Raw genomic sequence first — 27,190 nt, 5'->3', positions numbered from 1 at the left:
TTGACATCCTCTAAATACTTTGTAAAAATATGAGCACCGATCCTAATGAGACTGTATATTTATTATTTATAAACAATATGCACGACTATTGACACCATTTTTGGAGAAATTTGGGCACATTTCTTTTTACTGAGCGTTTTAACAGCTATCAAGTTTTGTCGAACTCAATCTTGAAAAATCCTGGCAGTCAGATCACCTAAACAACAAACAAAACCAAATAAAAGGCAAGTAGCTATAGCTTTTGATATAATCTTTTAAAAATTGATGTTACCTTTCAATGCAGTACAATAGCTGGTGGTTAAGGAATGCAGCATGTTTTCTTCAAACATGAAATGGTTACAATTTGTCATTTAACAACAGATCTTTTAATCTAGGACAATTTTATTTATGAACCAAGAAAAGAAATAAATACATATTTTCACATAAGCCTAAAGAATATTAAACTAAAATAGAGTTGACAATAAATGATAAACCAATAGAGTTACTCACACCAGTAAGATGAACAATAAACTTTATGGAAAACCACATGAGTGGTGTTCAGTTAACAGGAATACTAGAGCAAAATAGAATGTACGCAAACAATCCAAGAAAGTAACTTCTATTATGTGGAAACAACTCCAAAAATGATACAAGGAATGACTTGATTGTTAAGTGCCTTTTATTTCACCATCCGCAACTCGTATGTTAAGGTTTTCCATTAGCTCTTGTTCTAACTCGGGCTGAGAGCCCTGGCTAAGCCGAGAGAATATGACAAGAATGGTGAGAAACCCGACAAGGCCAATCACTGCAAAGTAAATAGAGGCTATGAGTAACATGGAAGCGCTACATAAAAACGCAGCCTGATAAGAAACTAAAACAAGTGTCACTCACAAAAATGTACCACATACTGAATTCAAAAGAACTCCCTATTAACCACACCTGTGAACAAAGACAATGAGGGGAGACAATCAGTAACAATTGACAGGGGTCAAACTTGGGTTCGATCAAGTGATGTGGGATCAGATACAGTAAGTCGTCGACTTATGACTGCGTTTGGATCCGGCCAGTCGTAAGTCAATTCAGACCTAAGTCGATTCTGTATATTCTGTCGACTCTGATCTAACTTAAATGATATTAGCTTACTAAACACATACTTGAAGGAAGTTTCAGCATGTATTTTAGTAAACTTAAAACTTGGAACTAGGATTTTATCATTTACCTGTTTGGGAATCCGTTTTTACCATAACATATAACTCTGAACTCGCCATGGCGCGCAACATATATCTCTTAATAACGTATATAATCAGTACACAAGTCACCAACTTTTAATTTCGAGAGAAGTTATTGTTGATATCAGAAAAAATTGTGTTGTGACAGAAAAAATTTGCCCTAACAGAAAAATAACAAAAAAGCTTAATGAAAATAACGAAGAACGGCTTACGCTACGCCTAATACTGAACTGCCTGACCTTCCCACGAACGTGGTCATAAAGCCGAGTGGACGTATGTTGCATAGGCCATAATCGGACGACTACGTGTATTTCCAAGGAGCCTCATTTGTTTACAAATTAGATGAACTTTAAAACAAACTAGAAACAAACAAATTTGTTCCAGCAGCTGCTACTTTTCTCCATAATGGCTGGTTCACACTATATATCGTCATATGCCGGAGTTGCCCTCTCGGCAATCTTTTGTAGGCTATGTGACTGTCAGCCATGGCATCGTTGAGGCAACACGGATGCATCGGAAATGCTTGCAGCTGTCAAACTTCCTTGATAGTCCTTAAGCATCCATGACAGCCTGTGCGATGTGCATCCCTTCGGCGATGGTGATTGGCCATCTCAGATTGCTCGACCAATAATATTGTCAAAGACAGTTGCTGCAGGACTATTATTACATAGTTTCATAACCAAAAAATGTATAATGAGAATAGTCGTGGAATATTCACTAATGTAAACGCGGATAAGCTTGTGATAGTGCAAACATTTCTATCAGACGATCACTGAAGTATTGTGGGATGTACGCCAACATACGGCGATATAGTTTGTACCAGCCTTAAACTATTTCATATACAATAAACAAACCAGCTACGTGATACACCGCATGACCAGTGATACACCACAATGTGCGAAATAATTTGATCCCTTTATTGGAAACTAAAATTCTCATTTACAACATTGTTACTAATTGTGAATTTAGTTAATAGCCATTATATTATATATTAAATTAATCCTCATTTTAATATCTCAAATATGTAAACAAAACAGCTTTAAAATTAAAATTTAAAATTAGATGCATAAGATTTGAAGTAATAATAATAACAATAATAGTAATTATTACGTACAGTAGGTTAGGTCTACAGCTTGAATTAATATTTATTTTATTGTTGTAAAACATAAGTTTGAGATAGTAGTAGATTAGGTCTGATTTTTATACAACCTTTTGTTTTGTATAATTGACCTTTTGAATTTCATTTCAAAACTACTCGACAACTACCATGGACATACAACCTCCCAGAACATTACGTCATCCCTTTTTAGAGTCGTGCTCCCTCAAATTTATTTTATATCATCTCAAACAAGTCTCATTTACATTATACTCCGTCAATTCCTGCTGAGAACTACTTTTTCAACAACCAACAGTACCCTTTTTTCCATTATTACTTTGGTGTGATCATATCTGTATAGATTGTTATCTTCAACTTTTAAAAAAATGCAATGTTCGGAATTTAGTGTATATAATCATTCGCAAACTTAATTTTATCGACTATTTTGTTTACATATTTGAAGCAAAAAATGAGGATTAATTTAGTATATAATTTATGACTATTGACTAAATTCACAATTAGTAACAACGTGAATGAGAATTTTAGTATTTTCACAAGTATATTCCGCACACCGTTGTATCGGTGGTTAAAGCTAGCTATAATTTGTTAACATATCTACCACTGTTAGTAAGCTAGCTAAAGCTAACTATAGTTTAACCCTGTAGACTTTAGACAAGATCTGTTTGACTAGTGAACTGAAGATTTACAACAGATACAAAGCCACATCTGCATCAACCACAGTAAAATTAAACCTACCAACAACAGCGAAGAATCGCTTTTTAGTTGAAACTTTACTCTTGTTTCCGATATCGTGAGTCCTACAAAACATTTATGTCCACTTTACAAACACTTGATTTCAGCCAAGTAAATCATTTCCAAACCAATATGCAAAGGTACCATAAGTTCAAAAGTGCTATCAACTTGAAGAGTGTCTACTTTCTATACGCAAATTATATATTATATAATTAGTAATAAATAATTATATAATAATAAATAGTCATTCAGTAATTATATATAAAAGAATATATATTGATTCACCAATTTAAACAAATGCTAGCGAAAATAAAACCAATATGACATAGTTATCATCCCGCCAATAGTCGAATACATAGAGCTTTACATGAAGCAACCATTCCAAGACTGCTAGCGAATATCCCTGGCCTACTGCAAATAACTGGCTTTGTTGAAAAGGTTTAGAATTTTAGAATTCATAATGAATCTCCAAACCAGTACTCAGAAGAAACATATGAATTGTCACTTTATTCAGGTCAAGGCCATTTCCTGGTTTTCAAAGAGGTTAAAACACGCAGTTACCTGGTTACACAAACATTCTAAAGCAAGAGAAGTACAAGAACCTGACTAATGAGAGTTATATTAAATAACTTAGCGAGATATTTTTGAACAATTTATGCTTTCAATTACCAGTTCGTTTATCAGTTGATAAATTCAATATTGAAAAGACGTAAAAATTCAGCAAAGATCAGAAACTACAGTTTATTGTTCATGTGGAGATAACCAACCACTTTGCAAAAAATGGGGAGATATTACTGCATTATGATGGGAGTTGTTTGCTATTCAACGACTTTGCCTTATGCAGAGCTGCCTTGCTTTTGAAAAATTAATCATGATTAAACCTACTATGGCCCTTTCTCCTGCAGCTGCTCCAAGCTTAAGCTAAAGTTCATCTCATGACAGGAGGCGGCAGGTCAGCCATTGAAAGTTTAGTTACAAATATCAGATAATTAAAGCAAATATTTAGATAACCAGAAAAGTTGTTTTTATTAAATTGTCTATATATATATATATATACTTTTTTTTTAACTTGGCAACTGTTTGGGCAGACTGATGTTTGAAGAATTTTGAGAATTTTTATACATTTTTCGTAATTTCAAAGCATAAGATTACTCTTACAATTGCTAATTAGCAAAAACATAAAATAGACGTTGTTGTCTCCCCTGTTTCCTCATTCTCAATGTGGCTATTTCATGTGTCACCACACTTATATCAATAGACTTAAACAGCGATGAGGACAACCAGCTCAAAAAACTGGTTCGTTAAGCTTCATACCTGAACCATTGTGAGAGAAAACTCAATGCTGGACGACGCTTATACTTGTCTGCATCATGGTCGGCGGACATGTTGGTCACATGACTGCTGGGTAAAGGAGAGCCACCTAAAACCACACAACGTAGTAAACATATACTAACGTGTGACACATACAAAGTATAACCTGCAATTCCAGATAAAACTGACATTTTGAATGTTGAACATTCAAAATGTTACATTGGGAGTTAGCTGCCCCTGATTAAGAGAAAAGCTGACTCCTGGTAAATAAATAAAATGGAGTAGAAACAGTAAGAATATCATTTTATGCCTGCTTCACTGTCACAAAAAGGAGCGCAGAGGAGTGCAAACAAAGAAAAAAACGACAATAATGATATTTAACTGACAGATTAAGAATCCTATAACATATACAACTATATTACTATCAATATTGTTACCACTTCTAGTTATATCCATCTGCTGAAAGCTATCCCTCATTTTAGAGAATAGTGGGACTGTTTGGAGTCAAAGTTTGAATGGACCAAAAGTAAATGAGCAAACAAAGCACGAGTTCCAAAAGCCATTTTGAATTTTTTCTACCAAAAGAACTTTTAATGTAACTTATACAAGTGTAAGAATGCCCCGAGTGAAACCATGGCAACCGATCAGCATGCTGTCACATAGTCTCCAAGCAATCGTTTGACTTCCCTTTTAAACATGCGTAAATGTAATGCAACCAAATACATGCTACACGTTGTGAGTATTGAATGAAAACAGTTACACACCTGAAGTAATAATCTCGAGCTTTCTTTTAGTTTGACACGAAGTAGCCAACCAATCAAATGAAAGTATATTCCAATAATCCGTACAAACCAATAAAATGTGAGTATTTTCTAACCTTTTGTACAAACCAATCAAAAGCAAGTATTTCCTAACTTTATTACAAACCAATCAAAAGCGAGAATTTCCTAACTTTTGTACAAACCAATAAAATGCCAGCATTTCATAACTTTCATAAAAACCAATCAGATGCTAGTATTTTCTGATAATCTGTACAAACAATAAAATGCGAGTATTTTCCAACCTTTTGTACAAACCAATCAAAAGCAAGTATTTCCTAACTTCAATACAAACCAATAAAATGCCAGTATTTCCTAACTTTTGTACAAACCAATCAGATGCGAGCATTTCCTAATATTCCGTACAAACCAATCAGATGCGAACCTTTTCTAACCTTTTGTACAAACCAATCAAACGCGAGTATTTCCTAACCTTTTTAACATAATGAAAGTTGCTAACAGTTGGAGGAGTGAGAGAGGAAGAACTAAATACACCAGCCTTACGTGAAGCAAACACAGAATTCTTACTTATTTGAAGGTCTGAAGTCCTGCTGTAAAGTTGAGGCTGTGTGTAGGAGCTCCCCATGTTCTTAAGTGTGGGCTGCACTGGGTGCACAGGCTTGCTCAACTGAGGATCGCTTGGAGAAGGTGTGACTCTGTCGAATGCTGATTGATCAGTGTATGTGCTAGTCGACTGTGATAGGCTTGAGGCACCGGATGGAGGGTCTTCAGGAAGTTGCTGTTTATCTGTCTGTTAGACACGAAAGATGTTGAAGCTGAATGAAAGATAATCTAGTAACCTCTGAGTGACCTTGAAAGACTTAACAAATGTGCTTATTCATATCTAAATCAAAGTTTGGGTGAGTTCATTTTGGTGTAATCCGGCAGAATTTGTTTCATCTTCTGTTAAGAGCCTTAGTTTTAGAGGACATGCTTTTCAACTAGCAATTTTTAAGGGTTACAACACACAAGATAGGAACTATACCTCTAGTGATAGGAACTATACCTCTAGTGATAGGAACTATACCTGTAGTGATAGGAACTATACCTCTAGTGATAGGAACTATACCTGTAGTGATAGGAACTATACCTCTAGTGATAGGAACTATACCTGTAGTGATAGGAACTATACCTCTAGTGATAGGAACTATACCTCTAGTGATAGGAACTATACCTCTAGTGATAGGAACTATACCTTTATTGATAGGAACTATACCTCTAGTGAGAGGAGCTATACCTCTAGTGATAGCAACTATACCTCGAGTGATAAAAACTATGCCTCTTGTGATAGGAACTATACCTCTAGTAATAGGAACTATACCTCTAGTGATAGAAACTATACCTCTAGTGATAGGAACTATACATCTAGTGATAGGAGCTATATCTCCAGCGATAGGAGCTATACCTTAAGTGATAGTAGCTATACCCACATAACACAGCAGTGGCGCCATAATTAAGAGAAGCTATGTGTAGGGGCCAGAGTTATGGCCCCGGAAGGATGAGCTATACACACTGTGAAGGAAGCGATACTCATATGAACAAGAGCGACTAAAGCAACATGGTAAGAGCCTATACCTCAACAAGACCATTAATACTCACACGGGATGGGAGAAATGGGATGAGATTGAAACTCATGTGTGAAACCATACGCATCTATATAAATCTCAAAGTTTGTGTGTACTTCGGTTTGTCCAACTATAGCTATTAAAATATTGGAATGAAGAATCTGTATCAAAGTAGATTTGATCTTGGTACCTCCTGTTTGCCAGGCAATTATCTTACCAAATAAGCTACGCAAGAGTGATGGAATCAATGGGCGATATATGTTGCTATGTGGTTGAAATTATGCATGCCGCTCTGCGTATGGGGGAATGTCATTTTATGCCTGCTCTCACGGCTCTTATTAGTACTAGCGTACTCAAATTAGCCATTGGAAATGTGCGAGGCTTTATTACCTGTCACTGTTTATGAGCTGATTTTTAATACCTGTGCAACACCGGAAATCCCCCTAGTAAAAACATAAGCTATACTATTAATAGATAGAGCAATACCAAAGGAAACAGAAGCTAGACTCATACTATATGGAGCTAAAACCCTAAGAACAGAGGTTATATGAACCTGTGAGAAAACTACAGTAGGTGCTCCTACAATGTAAATAATACGTTCCAGGAACATTTACGTTATAGGGATTTTACGCTTTATGAACAGTAAAATACATGTAAATTGCTTAATCTGTCCCAATATCTTTCCCAACTCACCTCTTTGGCCATACAAAAAGAAAAACTATCCTAGCTTTATAATTTGTGAGCTGTACCATAACCACAGTATTAATAGTTTGCATCGACAAATTTTCTCCTTTTTTATCCGCTTCACTGGTTTTGTAGACTATGCTTGTGGCAATTTTATGATAAGCTGATGGGGAGTGCACATCTTCGACATTTATTTACAACGATTTGCTTTGTTTTGTTAAACAGCAAAGTTTATTCTGCAAAGTAATACTAATAACAAATATTTTATACGTCTACAATAAAACAAAACATATCTTTACCATAAAAACGGTACTGCCTGTTTGTCGTCTACCTGTATCCGGGGTCAAGGTTAGAATAAATGATAACTTTCAATGATGCTCCAACTCGTGACATTCAGATTGGTAGACTGACACTGTAATACCTGCACCAATCGATCGCTTTCAAGTATTTATTAACAATTATGCAGCTACCCTATTCCCTGTTTGGTCTACACATCTGACGATCTATCACCATGAACTAGAATGTCACGGAAGCTGTCACATAATAAATATAGCGCTATACGCACATCGTTTCTTCTCTCTCGCAAGTGCGGCGAGAAAGGTTACCATTCAAATCGAATTCGATAACTCGCCTGTCTTGACACTTTGTTATATAGAATTTTTTACGTAGTACGAAGCAAAAACTTCACATAAATTATTTACGTTATCTGAAATTTACGTTATAGGAGCGCCTACTGTATATTCAAAGAAAATAATCTATACTCATAGAGACCTATACTCAAAGTGGATGCAGCTATAGAGGAAAAGGCGGATACAAAGTCACGACTCAGACTTACAAGAGGAAGTCCGAGACCAACCCTGGCCCAGTTGACCCTCGTTAAGAAATCCTTGAGCTTATCAGCCACAGGGGACACGACATTTGTTGCTGGGAAGATTGCCGCTGCAAAAAGACCGCACAAGTATTACAAGTGAAGAAGTGTAAGTCCATATAGCATAGCAGACAGCGACAGAGTGTAACAGGTAGAAATATTATTAAGTGACCAACAGAGACAACGGTTTTGATAACAGAAGTTTACAACAAGTTGTCACATTAACAAAAACTTTAGAAACAAATCAAGTAAAAATTACCATTACTATCATCAGGGAGCAGCTGTAGCCTAGTGGTCTAGTGATCTTTCCTGCAAACAACAGGTTGAGGGTTCAATTCCCGAAAAGGCCCCTGGTGGTGACAAAAATGACAAGCATAAGCATGTATGATTTTAAACCTTTTGGAGGTCACACGAAGGGCTTGGCACTTTATATCAAAAGCAGCCCTGTAGCCACACTCAAGTTTAGGAAGTGTTTACAATGGCAATGATTACCAAAATTCCAGGGAGTAAAAGCTACATATTTTGGAAAGAGTTGGATACTATACCTTTGCATTTTGGACATTGATACCCTGCTGGGGCTGTGGTGGCTGGTAATGATATTGCATATCTGTTGAGGCATGCCCAGTGAAATAAATCTGTAAACAGCAAGGTTGAAGGTAACATTTGCTTGTGTGCACAAACACAGCACGATTTGTTGACATGCACTCATTTGCAGAATCTCAGATACTGCCATAATGGTCATTTGTGGTGGCTACATATTGTAGCCTGAATCTACATATAGCCACCCCTGAGTACTTGTTTACATATGCCACTACACCAGCCACACATCAAAGCATTGATTGACATGAAGTGAACACAACATAGCACTTCTCTATAGTATCAATACAGCTCAGACCCATTGGAATAATCCCGCAACACTGCCTGATGTTAACTTAGCAGAGAGCCTGCCTACATATATCAACATACCAGAGTACCTGCCTACATATGTCAACATACCGTAGCACATAAGTCTTGTACAAGGGCTGTAGGCTTCATCGTCTAACCTTTCAGAACAAAGAAGGCAGGTAGGATTGTAGTCGCTGTCTTGAAGCCAGTTGAGATACGATTGTACCACACACTACAAGTAATAACTTGTTAGCTGCAAAAATTACATCTCAACTCCTCAAAAACTTTTATGCATTGCAATTCGCACAAGTAATGATAAACTTTTAGCGGCATGGGCTCTAGGCACAACTTTTAGACTAAAACTAGTCGTTCATATACCATTGTAAATGTAAACCATTTTTCACATACATCGAAGTATCAAGACCACATTAAACAAGGAACTAGTACTAGCCTGATACCGTTACTAATTATTTCGATGGTGTTGCAATCAAAGTTTTCAACAAAAAAACCGTAAGACTTGGAGTTGGAAAACGGACTTCAACAATAAAAGAAACAACAAACAAATTAACTGTTATTGATATAGTAGATTAATATTACTGGAATATTAACATAATATTAATATTACTAAAATATTAATATTATATTAATGTTTTAATAGTCAGTATTAGCATATTTTTGAGGCACTTTTCTACTGATAACTTGCTATTATGGGTTCATAAAGATTAAGCATGTTGAATGGTGGCGGTCAAATAGAAGTGGCATTCAAATACAGGTTTTACTGTGCACGGTTTACACTTCAAGTCTAGAGATCATCAAAAGGGCAGCAGCAGAAGCAGCATGTGAGGGTCAATAGGTTACAACACACAGCGAGAATGGCATAAAACAATGCAGAGCTATGTCAAAAACTAAACTGATCTCTGAATGAACCAAAACCAGTCAGTTCGCACAATATCAAGGAAGAGAATATTTGAAATATTGAAGCATGTCTAATACTGAGGGTCTGTTATTCACTATGTTTCCATGATGTGGTAAGTCCGCGAGTTTGTATCAATCCGCAAGATGGAAATGACAAAAATCCGCAAGTAAAGTGAGTTTTGTCACTCGTGAATCTTCATCAAATCTTTCATGCTTCTGAAATATGGGAACGCCACTTGTGAATGATGCGCGAAAAAATATCGCACAAGCTATTCCATTTCAAAAATTTTCCAAACTTCAATAGTTCTTATTTCAATTTAAGTAGTTCCAATGCGCCTCTATGACCTCTGACGTAGCAATCCCTTGCTTTTTTAACGAAGTGCCAGGGTTAATCGGCAACATGAGGATGTACATTGAAAAGGTTACAGCATGTTACTTTAACATGCGCACAATTCTAACTCCGCATCATGGAAACACATTGAACAGTGATTTATGTCCGAACAATCTACACCTAAATAGTTGGATACAAAAACATTTGAGCTAACTCAAGCGTTCAAATGGTTTTCAGTCCTTATATAGACGGTTCCCTACTTACGAACATTCGAGTTACAAACAACCATACATACGAACGTATGTATGTTGTTCGTAACTCGAATAACTTTCGAGTTATTTGTTTGAACTTTACATACGTATTGTACAGGGGTTTGCCGGCCTTTACTTGGCACGATCTCTACTAATAATTAGAGAGAAGAGAGTGCGTGTAGTTTCATTTAGCTTTTAATTAGCGAAGGAAATTTCACTAGCCGAGGAGCGTACGGCTATCTGCTCTGCTCAACTAAATGAGCGCACTCAGTTATATACAATAATGTCAACCATTCCGGCTAACGGCAAACGGTAAGAACACCGGCTAACAAGGTGAATGAATAGGACCGCTACCGCGTTGGTATGACAACAATATAAGTGACGATAAGTGATAGTGTTATGACATTATATCAGATATAATAATAGTATAACGAGTGAAACAACGATATAATAAGCGGACAACACGTACAAAAAATAAGACAACAACAATAAGTGATAGCATAACGATTAAAACAACAATATAATAAAAAGGACAAAACATAATTATAAGAAATGCAGTGTCATGACCCGGCGTCCACCAAAGTATTATCTCCATTTTATTAAATTTTTTTCAGTACAAATAAATACAGGTTACTTATACAAGCCTTAAACATACTTATATAAACCTTCAATATACTTATATAGGCCTTAAACATAAGTTATAATACAAAATATAGCACTGAAGCAACTTACGAACAAATTCACCTTACGAACAATCGCTCGGAACCTAACTCGTTCGTAGGTTGGGAACCGTCTGTACATAGAAATAACAGTGTTATAGTTTTTCAACTGCGCAATATAAAAACAACAAAACAATTTTCCCTTAGCGTGCTATATACTACAGTGTGCAGAACATTGACTGCTGCATAAAGGTTTTTGCAAAAAAAAAAATGAATACACATAAGTGTGAACCGAAATATAGCAAAATTTAATTTATAATCATACAATAAAATAATTGATCAAACCTTTTTGAGGTATTCTATATCAAAACAGTGTAGTTCACTTAAACTTGTATGATGCTTATTTTATATATTTTAATTTTAAAAAAATTAAACAATGGTGATTGAAAAAACTTCAAGTTGGGTATATTCATACTTGGTAAAAACAATATCATACAAATATCACACAAAAATCCGCATCACATGTAAAATTTAAGTAAATAAAGAGATCGTGATGACTATAAACAAGAAGGTTAGATGACTGACCAATTTATAATTAGTAGCCAGCCATGATAGCCTCATTAAACCTAAACCTCACTAAACCTCATTAACATGTATAACTATTATCTGGATAAATACTATTGTTGAATAGAAGTATTAGCAAAAGCGGATAGCTTTATGGAGAAATGCCTAAACACCAGAGGCCTACACAATGCTACAATGAACATGACACGTAATACATCAAAGGACCAGCAATAAAGACAGTAATCATATAGGCCTGCTCATCTACAAGCAGCTTAAAAATCTCCTGTTCATGGGAGGTCCATGAAGAAAGAGGCATTAATTGGCATGCCAGAAAACCATTGAAATATATCAGACCTGTACCAGACACGACCAAGACAATTTCAAGTTAGTCATCATTTCCAATCATTACACTCCCATGACATACTTGAGACAAGTTCACTCAATTGCTAAGCTTATGCAACATAAAAAACAGAGCCTGATCGCCTAAACACCTCTCACAGGCTAACAGAGACATCCTTAAAAGAGAACAGCTCTAATGACTCAGCATTTCTCGATCAATCTATCTATCTCTCCATCTCAAGGACCTGCTGAGGCTCCCTCTGCCTGCTGAGGCGGGTTCCTCTACTTTGGAAGCCATGCTCTCTCTTCTGCCTCTACCCTTTCCTACCTACAGAGCCTCCTTCTCCATTATCAGCTGATCCTCTTCTACTTCCCTATCTCAACTACTGAGCCTCTATATATAAGGACTGCCATGACTCTCATCTGACTTGAAACTCGCAGCTATATGGACCATCCGAGTAAGGGTGTAGCTTTAATAGGCTATTTTAACCTTTTGTCATTAATATTATTGTTTAAAATATTGTTAGTTTTGTATTTTAATTGTTGGACTTGAGTTATGCATAACATAATTTCTCCGCATCCACCTATGACAATATTTCTTGATAACATGATCTTACATAGAACCTAAGCAAAATGTATTAACCACACACATAAATAGCATGATTATTTTATTTGAAATCTACCATGATTAAATACATTGAGCTGCGTGAGAACAGCTAATTAAGAGACAGAACTGAAGAGATGTTGCATGCGCAACTTGCGCGGTTACATCATTTGTTACAGACGAATGTGGCTAGAAGGAGGCAATTGAATTAGTCACGTTACTGCACTACGAGCAAAACAGAAAAGCTTTCTAGTAATACAGATGTACATAAAAACAAACGACTACTCAAGTACACGTTCAGATAAAATTGTTGCTACAGCTCTAAATTATTAATGCGACGGTTGTGAGCAATAGAGGTTCTACTTACGTTAGGGTGGTTGGAGACCAAACAATGTTCACAAACATTAACCCTGTGCTCAAAACAAAAAAGATTTGTCACTTTTCGTTTGGGACACTTACATAAACCCATAATATATAGCGAGAACCTTGCGCAATCAGTCTAATACAAAAAAAATTGATACAATAATAAAATCTCCAGCTCAACAGGAACCGGAAAATAAATTAATCGCGCGATTCCATGTCATACATTATTTGCCGTACACTGCGCCCTGCTCGCGCGCACCGTGCTCCTTCACGTGGCCGTTTTATTGCCTCTACAAAATAGTGAGGTAGTCTTTCCATACCTGCTAATATGGCGAGGTTATGAGTTTTTTTGGCAAGGTAGGAAAATCCAGTTTTTCTTTTACTTTCTCTATACTTAGTTCGTATTTTGTTTTCTGTTTTGTTTCAGACACTGTTCTTCCATCAATTTGGAAAAAAAGACATGTGTAAAGCCCCAGAACGTGTAATCGTTTATCTATATAGTGTATAACCCTGCGGAGCCCAAAGGTCTTATTAAGCAAGTGAAAAAATTTTCCTGCTGGTGTTGATTTGTTTACAGGGTCAGAAAAAAATATTCAATATTTTTTGAATTTTAGACTTTTAATCCCTTTTTAAAATGTGTTAATTTTAACACGTTGGGCTTAAGAGGGTTCAATTTAAAATGTTTTGATAATATGTGACAAACTTAGCAAGAATGTAAGAAGCAAAATATAGTAACTATTAGAGCAGAATTGAAAAATTTGTTCAAATAAAATTATTCAAAAAGTTACAAATGATTGTCAAAGTCACATATGGAACCGCTCGAAGCAGCTTCTTTCTTTGTTTGGACATAAACGAACATCACATTTTTCACACTGAATGTTGCTTTGCCCTTCAGTACACTGGTTGCACTGTCCTCTGTTCTCAGCCATTATAGGCCAGTGATGATAGCCATCCTGCTCTATGTCTTTACATGCATAGTGCCATGCTGGCACGCTTACGTGCAACTGCTACACCTGGCTCACCATCTGCGGCACCTCCAGTAGCTTTGATGAGGCTGCTGGTGAAAATTAACTGGAAATGGCGTCTGCCCATAACCTCTTTTTTGGTATTGCCAGTAATTGGAAATCACGGCGGTAGAGTAGCCAGGCATTGACGATAGCAACTGTTACAAAATTTTACAAGATGTACGCATACCACCTCCGTGATCTTGAAGTAAACGCTCGTAGCCAGATGAACACTACTCTTGTACAAGGTGGTGGCCCTGAAAAGGGCCCTTTGGGAGAAAATCAACTCAGAACTATAGGCTATAGTCCGAGTCGAAGATCTCAAGAGGAGCTAGTTGCCGAACAGCCACAGAGGGTACTGCCGGCTTTGACTCAGACTTCGAACGCTTTGCAGGTCGCCATTGGGGTCGCCTGTAAGGAGGCGAGGGCGTCTTGCGGAGCGCGGAGGAGACTGTCTTCGAGGGTGCCGAGTTTCAGGTCTCTGGTAAGGAGGGCGACGTCGCAGAGGAGATCGGCCCCGGCTGCAAGGTTGCTCGGTCTGACAGGCTACAGTCCTTGAGTGCTCCTGTAGCTTGTGATTTTTCAGTTGGTCTGACGATGTAAACTCGGCACTGCATGTTGGGCAGCTCACACGTCGATGATGTAAGCGCTCGTGTTTCTTCAGATCACGAAGACTACTTGCTTTGAAGGAACATTCTATGCAGTAGAGCACCATGATTGCAACTGATGTGTGTTAGAACTAGCTTACGGTATTTATGGGTAATAAACGGGCGTATCGGGGAGAGGACTTGTAAAGCGGTGGTAATAGACACTCGTTTTGTTTGTTTTGTGCTGACTTTTGTGGTAAGATTTGACTGGATGCTTATTGAATCTTATCGTTTTGCTGTCTTATCCATGTGTGTAACCAATTACAGTCAGTGAAATTGACCTATATTATCTTAACCAATTATCTTAGTTTTGCCATTTTGTGTGTATATAAAAACATGCAATCGTGTTGTTAGAGCAGTCTGCTCGTGTTGTGCTTTGTGCTGATATTTGTGAATAAACTTTGACGCTTTCTCAAAGTATTGTTAATTAATTCATAGCAGACTATCTAGTAGGGAGCACTAGCTTTATTTGTTTTGTCTTCTCCTCGTAAGCCGTGGCTTAAGACTGCGTTTCATAGCTGCAGCCACACAAGGCTTCGAGGGACGACAGACAGATTTGGTGAGTCTGTAACTCTGGGCGTAGGCACGCGGTATTAGACAGTGAACCACAGCTGCATCCACGCTAGTGCACCACTTCAGCCAGACAAGTGTTCTGCCAACTAATAGGAACTAGACATTTAATGATAGTTGGATAATTTCATGCCTGAAGCCGGGTAACTCTAACTTCCAAGAGTTTTGTTCAGTGAGTTACAGTGTTGGAGTTTACCGGCAGCCAGGTTACGAGGCCAGTATTCGGTCTGATCCTCCGAGGCCCGTATTCGGTCTGATCCTACGAGGCCAGTATTCGGTCGGGTCCTACGAAGCCAGTATTCGGTCTGATTCTACGGGCCTGTGTTCGGTCCAAATTCGTCAGGGCCAGTCTTCGGTCCAGCTTAGTCAGACTTAGGGTAGCTCCCGTATAATCTTGACGGTCGGGTGTGGCATCATTAGCGAGGACTACTTTAATCTCATGATATGAGAATTTTACGTCTTCGCAAAATAGATCAAGCTAATCCACACCCCATATTATTAATATTTTAGTTTTTGATGATTGCTGGTATTGGTACAGACAAGTGTTCTTTTCTTTTTTTGTCCCAACATATTGCTTCAGTAAGCGGTTCGATTCTAGTCATGGTAAAAAGCATAGAAACAGACCGATTGTTGAAAAAGCGTTTTTTTACTATATTGTGGGTATAAATATTTGAGGCTCCTTTTTAGTTTAGTTCAAAAAAAGTTAATTTCAAAAATAAACTAGTTGGTGACCATTTACTACTACTAGTAAAGCATTATTATTACATTTCTAAAAAAAGTCCTGTTCACAAATCAATGGCAATAACATTCCACTGAGACCCATTGTGTTATTTTTAACACACAAATATATTGAATTGAATAACCGGGTTTTTCAAGTATTTACCACCAATCTGTTGGCAATAATGCAAAAGTTGAATGTTCTGTTTGTGTAATTCCATAATTGTTCAAATTTTGCTAACCATGTAACCTTCCAAAATTTGGGACATATCAAGCTACTTTACACCGTGCTTGCCATACAATTTGAAGCCATGTGGGAATCGACAGGAAACCACAATTCGCAACCAACTAATCAAACTTTTTGGCTTTAGTGGTAAAGATAACCCATTGGGCTTTAAGGGATAATATAGAATTAGCAAATCGGTGCATATGGAAGCTATTTATGATTTCAACAAGTTTGATGTGTTAAATTTAACACAAGGGGCTCCGCAGGGTTTGAGTACCATAATTGGTACCATAATTGAGTGTACGTGTCATATTATAATTGTGTCTTTTGTCTTATTGTTGTTTTACTTGTCTGAAATCATTAGGTAATTATCATTTGTGATCGAAATAAGTTGTTAGTGCCAGGGTTTCAAACGATAGATGAGTGTCAAGTCGAACGAAATAGTAAATTGAGGGTTCATAAAATACCTTAACTGTTACAAAACAACGGAGCAAACCCGCCCATACGAACCCCAGAATTTTATAATGGGAGCAAATGTGCATGTTTAGTGGCATCAAATAACTCTAAATGTCAAATTATTATTTATGGACACCAACATTTGTCATGTATACTTGGATACAACTTAACAATACAAGAAAAGTACATAATCTATTTTTAAATAAGCGTATACATATATAATATAAATTGTATATTTCACATAACGAATTAAAATTGCTATTTACATATTTTCTTGTATGCAAAATATACATCGTGACCACATTGTTTAAATACTTAATAATATACCAATCAAAATTAATAAATTTCAATTAGTTCGACGAATGTAGCGTTTTTGCCATTTTAATGCTCCTGCAGTACTAAAGTAATTTGTAAAATGTTTTTTAGTTATAGTAGCAGATAAAGTAGGATTTCTTGCTGTAGCAGGTGCAACATCACCAAGAATTCCATATCCTTCAGCTCTCCATGTTTCGTCAATGATTGTTCCGGCAACACTGTCAATGACATCACAGGCACCTGGGGGGTGTAACTAGAACAGCATTCTGTGCGCATATAATTGTGCAGGACACAGCACGCCAAAACTACAATTTGCGCATGTTCTGTTGTCATTGGTAGAGTACGACGGAGGCAACGCCACCTAGACACCATAATCCCAAAGGTATTTTCAAGGGTTCTTCGAGCTCTTGAGAGTCTAATTATAAATACGCTTCCCAAATGTGCCTAATGAATGTCCAGGATAAGGTCTTATCAGCCAGTTCTTCAATGGAAACGCTTCGTCACCAACAAGAACAAACAACATGTTGGGATTTTCTGTACCTACAGTTTAACCAATCAGTCAAAGAACTGAAGACTTTCATAGAAGTTATAAAGTATAGAATATAATATGGTGGATTTGACAACAGCAAGATGTACATCATTGCGTACTGCATGTTTCGAATCACACATAAATTAATATTGATAGTGGTGGTGTTATTAGCAGCATAATATTGCATATATTTCATAGATTTTAAGCTCTTTCGCTGTAACTAGTTATACATCTGGAATGATGAACACTAATGCTTTTTTCTAGGATAAGTAAATAGATAATTAACCTGTTAGTGAACAATCATGTGGCACATTCAAGTTAGCAATAGCCATTGCATGTTTTATTGAGCAATTATCGAAAGTCCCACTATCAGACCACCGACCAGAGGTACCAACATCTACATACTTGAAACGGTATGGCACATCACACATGGCCATAAGGACAATACTGTAAACAGACAACCAGCCATAACATTAATTACAAAAATTTAGACAATAATGCATATTTTGTAACATTGCACATTGATTACCAACAATGATTAGTCAATGTAATATGTTTTATCATTAACCCTTTAGCGATGATCGGCTTACAGCTTGGAAAGTACCAGCGGACGGGGGCAATTACTAGGGCGATTTGACCCTTCGACATTACTGCATAAAAACTGCAGTAACTTACATCACAACTGTGGTAGTGGCATAAATCAACATGCATAAGAAAGCTGAAAAATTATTCTACGAGCTTATATTTTTGCATGCAATTAGCTTGCAAATGCTTTCCAGCAAACGTGTCAATTTGTTGTAGCGATGATTTTTTTATTTTCATGTGCCATTTTCCATTGCATTTTCCAAATTGATACGGATAATTGATGATGTTGTATAAATACTACTTGCAAGGATTCATAGGTTCACAACAGTTTGCAAAAAAATTGGTCATCTAAGGGCTTTGAAAGTAGAGTTATGAGCTCCAATACATTACGGGAGCGCCCCTCGAAATTCTCAGTGCGCGACCTATAAGACAAGCAAAAATTGAAGGCCTGACATGGTCGCCTAAAAATCGCAATAACTTGCATGCAAATGGGCATGGAGCTATAAATGAATATGCATTGGAAAGCTTAGAAATTTCTCAACAGGCAGCCATTAATTTCCTGCAAATAGTCTGATATTTTTGACAAATTTTTGATTTGTCGAAGTTTTCATTTTTTTATCATAAAATATCGATAACATATACATCTTTAAAAGCAATAACTCTGTGAAAATGATTTATGATAAGCATCTGCACAGTGTCATATGTTTGCAAGAGTTTGCAAATAAAATTGATCGTTTAAGTGCATTAAAAGTAGAATTAGGAGCTTCGGTGCATTGCGGGTGTAGACCTTCAAAATGCTTATGACGCCATGTCGATAAGCAGTGCAACATTCACCCGACAAGGCAGCTCAAACTCTGCTATAACTCTCGTGCAATTGGTCATAAAGCTGCAAATGAATATGCATCTGAAAGCTGAGATATTTTTCTACAGGCTGAGATTTTTTCCTCCAGACAGCTTGTGAGAACTTTGCATCTTGAGATCTATATGTTTGCAGTTATGATTTTTTGCTGTCAAATTATTATTATGTATTTCTTGAAACTATATATGTATCATTTTTGCATATCAACTCATTGCACAGACTCATATGCGCTGCAGCAAAGATTAACTGTTTGTGTACAAGAAGAATTGAGTGGTGAACCTGTATTCACACATTTGGTGAAGCAGCAACAGACAAGAAGCAACATTTATTATGAACAGAAACAGAAAATCATGGAGAAATCAATCTGCTACATTGCAGAATATGTGAACTGAACTCTCTGATTAGTTGGCTGCCCTGAAAAGGGCAATGGACAACAAATACAACATATCAATGCAATGCAGAACAAATACAATAGACTAGATGACATTTCAGCAAATGTATGTACAAAAGCTAAAAATACAAAGCAGTGAAACAGTTGCAAAAACTAAATGAAATACAATTTGTAAATAAATTTATCTAGCATGGTAAGGAATAAAACATGACTTGCACAAAGATACTCCACATGCTAGGCATCTAAATTTAGTTTTGCTTCGCTTATGGGTGCCGTCATCATTTCGCCTTGAGCAGCACTTACAAACTATATTTTGGTTTTTTATTTTTTCTGGGACTATTTAGCACTAGTCGATGAGGGGAAGAAGTTGAAGCGCAGGGAATAGTGTTTTTGCGGCAAGATCCAGTGTATTCAAATATCTGTTCAATTAATTTATTTCGAAACTCTAGGTCAGTTATTTTACAGCCGCTATGGATTCTATAAACTATGGCTGCATTATACACACAAATATCTAATAAGTGAAAAAAATAATTTTTTGTACCATTTCATGGTTTTACGCGCAGCGTTAAAATAATGCAAGTTTTGATTCGATTTGTCAACTCCCCCATGTATTTGTTGTAATCCAAAATAGCACGACTTCCAAGTTTTTATGCATAGTTGAAATTACACAAATAAATTTTTTATTTCTCCAACAGCCAACCATACTATCACCATTAGAAAAACTTGTTGTTTCACCTTTTTTAATAGTTTTTCCGTTACACACTTTTAAATCTTTAGAAACACCTTTTCTGTTTGGACGCAGAGTTCCGCAAACATGAGTGTTATTTTTTGTAAGTTCAGCAGCTAACTCTGGCGAATTATAATAATTGTCCATATATAAACAACGACCTGTATTCAGCAAACCATTCATCAATTTCATTACTATATTGTGGGTGACTCCTCTGCTGGCACCTTCAGCTTGCTCTCGCTGATCACCGATGTACACAGACAGCTTGTGCACGTAGCCAGAGACAGCATCGCAGAGAGCAAATAGCTTAATTCCAAATCTGGATCTTTTAGATGGAATATACTGTCTGAAGCTAAGCCGTCCTTACCAAGCCAGCAAGCTTTCATCTATAGATATAAATTTACCTGGCAGTAAAACAGAAGATAACCGCTCACATATCATGGATAACACATTGCTTAGTTTGAACAATTTATTGCCAGCAGGGTTTTCTTAGTTGTCAGTGAAATGTAAACAGTTTAAAATCGTTGAAAACCTGTCTCTTGAAATTATTTTCCCAAATATTGGCGTAGATAACTGGGGTCGGGTAGACCAGTAAGATTTTAGAGTAGGCTTTTTGACAATACCCATGAGCAAAACTAAACCAAAAACTCGCCAAATATCTTTGTCATCGATAGGCTCCCAGGCATCGCAATGTTTTTGAATGCCATATCTGTTTGTTTCGTTAACTATTACATTCATGATGGCCGATGTAATAAAAAGTTTTAAATAATCAAAAATACTTATCTGTCCAGGAATGCGACTTTTTACACCTGCCAAGCTCTCATCAAAATGCAAATCTTAGGGTTTTAAGTCGGCTCTTCTTTGAAACCCGTAAATGCTCCCTGTTTCATCGCCAGCCATTTCACTCACTTTCGCTATCAGATTCACTCTGTTGATCTTCTATTTCACATGCATCGTCTTGCCCACTTTCTTCTGACCTGATATCCTCTTCCTCACTTTCGAACCAGTTGATGTCTTCATCTAAACGTACTTTTTTGGCTGAGCTGGAGCAATCACGTCCGTCCATGTTGACTAGCTTTCCAAAAAGGAAGAGCAATTTTTTGCAACATGTTCTTGCACATGCGTACTAGGGATTACTTTTTAGCCTCAAAACATTACTGCAAAACCTACTGAAATTGATGAAATAATTAATTTTATTTTTTAAACGCTAGTTTCTTAATAAATAAAATATTTTAAAAAAGGTCTATCGTAGACTGAATTACAACGGGATTTCACGGTGTTCGGCCTCTGAGACATTGCCCGTTTGACGGGCCTTCACGGGCTTCGGCCCAAAAGAGTTAATAAAGTCCAAGCACCCTCAGTAGATTTCAATAGCTTTGGATGCACCCAGTATTTTTTTCTCTTCGTTTTTGTTTTCTTTTTCATATATTTTTCCAGAAAGTGCAAAACAGGCACGCAGCAAAACAAGGTCTCACCTGTCATTCGTGATTCATCTGCGATAGGTCATAACTTCGCTCTGACGGACGCGAATATCGCAACAAGTGTGCTTTGAAGTGACATTCATTTGACGCCTCAGCTGCTACAGCTTCGCCTATTTCGCTTCTAGTGTGCTCGCACCTGTACAACTTTGTTTCGACTTGGTCTAATCATCTAGTCGTAATCTGATCATGTGACCTGTACATCTTGCCAATTAGCGTGAACAATTTCTGCAGCATTTTTTGACTATTTTTCGACAGAATTCCAATCTATGACGTTTTCGGGATGGTTGCAGTTAACTGTTCGCTTTTAAGAGCTTGTCATCTCGTTTCCACATATTTCGTACCTACAACACAGCAGAGTAAAACATGGTGAATCTTTTGATACCTAATAGCTGTGATGTGAAATTTCTTGCAAGTAAACCTTTAACACTCACACAGTATAGCGCAGAGTACACTGCGGAGATATATTGTAGCACATTGAAGGGGTTTGCTTGTTGTTAGACCATCAAGGTCATGGAAAGGTGACTGAAATATATGGTCTACATCAAGATCAATAAGCTGAAAGAGTTCAAGAGTTTTATCATGATGATTGTCCACAGCAATTACAATGTAGGTCATTTTCACTTGGCAGTTTTTTTTTTTGTTTTTTTTTTGTTGGTAATGTTAGAACTCTTCCTGCGTCTTCCTCTTCAACAGCCATATCACCTGTCACAATGAAAAAGATTTAAAGTCAAACTAGCTCTATCTCTCAAAAAATGTCAAACAAAGCAGATCCGACATGCTTACAACCTTCAGGTTGAGGACAGACTAAATCTCTTGCTCTGGAGAGCAGAATTCTCTTATTTCTTTGAACAGATATTTTTTTCTTTCTGCTGAGTCTTTTTGTTGGACCTGGTTGAGCATACCCTCTGGCAGCGTGTCAAGCGTAGTGAATTTTGTTGAGTTCATAGATAAACAATACTCTATATAAGTAATAACACCTACAAATAGAATTATACCAAGGAGTCCTGAAACTCCTTGATTAAGCATTGTCTTATTAAGTAAGGGCAATATCATCCATAGCATTAAATTACTAGCAATTAATTTAAATCCAATAGCAATTAAATTGCTCCTATTTTTGTCCTTGTTTCACACATATATATATATATTATATATATATATAAACGAAGCAGCTGTTAAATTATATTTTTTAATAATTATGTAGGCTGAATTCTGATCATTTCAATTTGTTGAAATGTTGCAAATTAAAAATATAAAATGTTCAGATTTTAGCCGCCATGATGATTTAAAAACAATTTTACAACGGTTTTATTTACATATTTGAAAAAAGGAATAAAAAGGGATACATTTAATATGCAATATATGGCTATGCACCAAATGCACGGTGGGTAACCATGTTGTAAATGAAATTTTTAGTATTCCCATAAAAGGGGTATATATGCAGAAAATATAAGCTTATGATTATATAAAACTTGCTGATACTATAATATTAAATAGCTCGGATCAGTGTCCGCTTCGGTTGATTGACCATATATAGGTGCCGGTGGTTGCTCTTGAAACCGAGCCTCATGAAGAATTTGTTGGCTCTTCAACAATGCAGTCGAGGCTAATTGTTTGTTTGGAATTTGACAGAGCTGCTCAGCAATCATCTTGCCAGCATAGTCAAACTCATCTAATTTTGTGTTCCTACTTTCTTGCACTGTCATCATAGTGTCTGTTATTGCTTTTAAACTTTTAGCTCTAATTTCTTCGGGCTCTGACCTCTTGCGCTTCAACGACCGGGATGCCTGAACTGGAGTTTCAGGTTTGGGCACACATTCACCATTCAATTCCTCGAGGCTGGGAGACTTGGCAATTGGTACAGCTAACACCAATGAATTCGTTGTAGTTGATCTATCCATGTCAGCTTGACTGGCTGAGTCTGTGGGTGCTGAAAAAAATCACGAATATGAGTTATTTGTAGATTTGTCATACAGTAGCGTGGGTATTGTTAAATGTACCATGTACAATTTGTAAAACTCTGTAAATGAACTACGTACCTTCACTAGGCATCTCAATACTAGACTCAGTCTGATTGACATGCACCGTCGCAGAAAGAAACATTAGGCTGGTGTAATATGTCCAAGATGGTCGATAAGCATCTCCAATCCCTGCACCTGATCTCTGGGAACTCAGTACCTTTTTATATTCCTTCAGCCAGTAAAGACGTAGCCCTTGATATTTGGCTTTGACAATTTGAACTAAAATGAGACAAAAAACATAAAATAAGTGATTTACAGATTGAATTCTTGTGTAGGTAAACGTGAGTGATCTCTAAGAAAACCATCAACATTGATGAAAATAAGTTGCAGTTTGGCGAGGGTTCAAATAAAAGCGATTACTAATAAATTTGTTGTAATAAACAAACTATTAACATAAACATTAATAATGTTTAATTACTAAATGTTTATTACTTTTGCTAGATCAGCTGTTTACACTATAACACTACACTGCGCACTATTGCTAGTACTACTAACCTGTACTGTTCAGCGACTTAGCTAAATCCACATACTGTCCTTGAGCCCGTGGAAAATGCTCCGGATGCGTATGGTCTCATATGTAAAACCGTGGTTGTAACTCTGCAATTAACTGCTCAGAACTCGGTGATTTTAATGCTAGTTTTAATTGATCTTTAGGTACAACGGAATGAACAGCCATGTTTTATGATTATATTTCCCCACACAATTGCGAATTTTTGCAATATTATGAGATATTATTGGTCAATTTATTGTTTCATTCCAGCAAGGACAACCAAAATCGGACCAATATAGTATGCAGCATTTTACCGTTTTGTGTCAGTGACGGAGACAAGGCAGTTTTTACAACCGATTTGCCTTTTACACCAGGCTGATTTTGTCGGAGTTGAAACTACTCCGACACATCGGCCTGGTGTAAACGAATTTTACGTAATGTTAGCAAGAAAGACACAGCGTTGTAAAAGATATTGAGCCAAAACAAACTAGCCCTTAGTAGTTCTCGCCTGCAGTTATCTGCATGAACAATCAAATATTTCTCCCCTAGACCATAGTTGGTAAGAAAAAAGTGTAATTATGAGACCACAGCATTTGCACCTTTTGATGTACATACAGCCTCATCAATCAGAAAGTTAACCTGGGTTGGGATGGCTAGACAACATACACCAAATATACCACACTTTCTAGGGGTTTTAAAATAAATTGGCCCAAACTGGTGAGGATCAGATTAGTAACGGAGCTACAAATATAATTGGGATATATAATAAAGAATAAAAGAATAATAACAGTCATAGGTTTATCTCACCCATGAACAATTTATGAGCTGGAAGTGTACTACTGCATTAGAAGGCAGGTTAGGAAATCATAGACACCATATAATCACACCACTGCCCTTACCTCTCAAAGTCCTGTAAACTAATAGAAGAACAGTAGATTAGATACAAGTTCAAAACTGACACGTAAAAGAAAAAGGATGGATTAATTAATGTTGATGCTAACCTGTTAAGCAAAATTGAAACAGTAGTGTTATATGTGTGGTCCAGATTGATGTTCAGATGGCTGGGGCATGACGTTATTAGTAGCCAACAACTTTCTTACATTAAGAAGTGTAACACCAATACTTTTTCTGCAATCATCAGTACACTTGTTCAGGTGTTCTCTGGCTTTAGAGGCTTCATCCAGATGCTTCTGTTGATCTGGTATGAGCTGCATCTTTTCAGCTCCAGTATGGTTAATAAAGCTACAAAAATGTTTGAGTGTCAATGGTTTAACTCTAACGTACTCTTCAGCCAATTCATAAAGTTATTTGAGAATAATACCTTTGGTATTTGTTGTTGTACTGCTGACAGGTCCAACATAGATCGATGCGAGGTTTTGATATTGTTAGCCAAGGCATCACTGCTCTCCATATTCTTCGAAAGCTTCTCAGAGATCTAGGTGCCATCATGCCGGTGACACAGGAATCGACATAATCATCACATAAACCCTGAACAGTCAAGTCTGATGGTAGTAACTTGACTTCTGTTTTCTTGAATCCTAATTTTAAATGGAAAAAAATCCAATTACTAACAGGCAACCGGAAAAAATAGCCTTGTATGATTGAACACACCTATTGTTCTTATTGGTGACTCAGATATTTAAAATACCTGGTACTCTTCCTGGTAGAGAAAGTGCATGAATACTACTGACACTTTCCAGAAAATCAACAATAGCCTTGGCCCACTCCTCAGAGTTTATCGATCGGTTATTCCGCCCTCTGTAATTAAAACCTCGGGGATTGGACCATACTCCTTGTAGTGAGTAGTTAGTGCTGCCAATCTCCACTGACCAATGGCATTGATGAAGAGAATTACAATCCTATCTATGTCATTTCCTAAAAGAATCATACAGACAATAACCAATGTGATAATGGTATCCAAAGATGATTACATACTACTGCTGGTTGTGGTCATTTAAATTCCAGGAGTTAACATCATCACACTGACCTTTAAGGGAGTATCAGACTGCTTTTTGCATGACTGGTGTTGTTGGTAGCACCAGATCTAGCTATGTTAGTGGCATTTTGTCCCAACACAACCATATCCAATGACTCCTTCGGTAATCCTTGATAAACAGTTCTGAGGTTTATTTGTTCAAATGACATAAAACTAGCACAGAATTCCTTACATTTGCATCCGCTTATTAGTTTGATGTCAACAGCTAGAATGGAAATGTTATCAGGAGAGATAGGCTGATCGTTATTCTCTGTACTTGATTTAATTCATTAGGATTATCCTTAACCCTTTGACAGGGGAAACGACCAGAATGTCGTTCACCGGTTGCGTGGGGAAACGACATTTATGTCTATTTCGGTAGACGTTTATAAAGCTGTCATCTAGTAACGTTAAACAAAGGATATGAACACTAGTAAGTTTTAAATATCATCAACAAGATATCAGTCTATGATTTACAATCTGAAATGATTATCTGAGAGGCGTTGCTTTGTGCTAAAAGCTAAACAAATCGCGATTCCTTGGAAAAGATTAAAAGTTGGAAAAACCAGTCAACATCGGCTCGACTTTCAAAACGGTAAAATAAAAGATTATTTTATCCTGCGATCGTTAGTGATTTTTTGTCTGATCAGAATAAAAATAATTCAAATGATAGAAGTGATGTAAATTTTTTGGACTTTTAATATACTTGGAATATGCAAAGAAACCGATCGTTATGGTGGCTCGCACGGCTACATTATAGCGTTTGACTCTACCGAAAAAGATGCTTCCAAGCATTTCATACAGGGACAATTGCACATGGTTGTAATTTTTTTTTAGTAGTAGATATGTGAATGAATGTATATGGACAAAAAATTTTGTTCATTGAACTAAATTTAAGATTTGAGCTATGCGTGTTCATAAAATATCGATTTTATTGAATTTTCGAAAATAAATTACACGAGTTTCGGTTGTTTTTAGGGGGGGGC

The 27,190-nt window shown here is 36.8% G+C and overlaps 2 protein-coding genes across 2 annotated transcripts in view; one reads left to right on the top strand and one right to left on the bottom strand.

Moving 5' to 3' along the window:
- Positions 1 to 369: 369 nt before the first annotated feature.
- LOC137396445 (zinc finger protein-like 1) lies at positions 370 to 13,390 on the bottom strand. The gene is made up of 8 exons (XM_068082727.1): positions 13,219 to 13,390; positions 9,300 to 9,420; positions 8,849 to 8,938; positions 8,271 to 8,374; positions 5,715 to 5,937; positions 4,372 to 4,477; positions 3,061 to 3,122; positions 370 to 784 (listed from the first exon to the last, which is right to left on the bottom strand). Exons 1-8 carry the CDS (start codon positions 13,318 to 13,320, stop codon positions 648 to 650), a joined length of 945 nt encoding a protein of 314 aa, XP_067938828.1. The 5' UTR covers positions 13,321 to 13,390; the 3' UTR covers positions 370 to 647.
- A 152-nt stretch (positions 13,391 to 13,542) lies between these two features.
- The window catches only part of LOC137396947 (arylsulfatase B-like), a 258,649-nt gene continuing 245,001 nt past the window's right edge, over positions 13,543 to 27,190 (top strand). The window contains exon 1 of the mRNA XM_068083235.1: positions 13,543 to 13,571. The gene's annotated coding sequence lies outside the window, so the exon portion shown is untranslated. The remainder of the gene's footprint in view (positions 13,572 to 27,190) is intronic.

The sequence above is a fragment of the Watersipora subatra genome, chromosome 5 (genome assembly GCF_963576615.1).
Source record: "Watersipora subatra chromosome 5, tzWatSuba1.1, whole genome shotgun sequence".
Taxonomy (NCBI): Eukaryota; Metazoa; Bryozoa; class Gymnolaemata; order Cheilostomatida; family Watersiporidae; genus Watersipora; species Watersipora subatra.
This window is presented reverse-complemented; position numbering and strand designations above follow the sequence as displayed.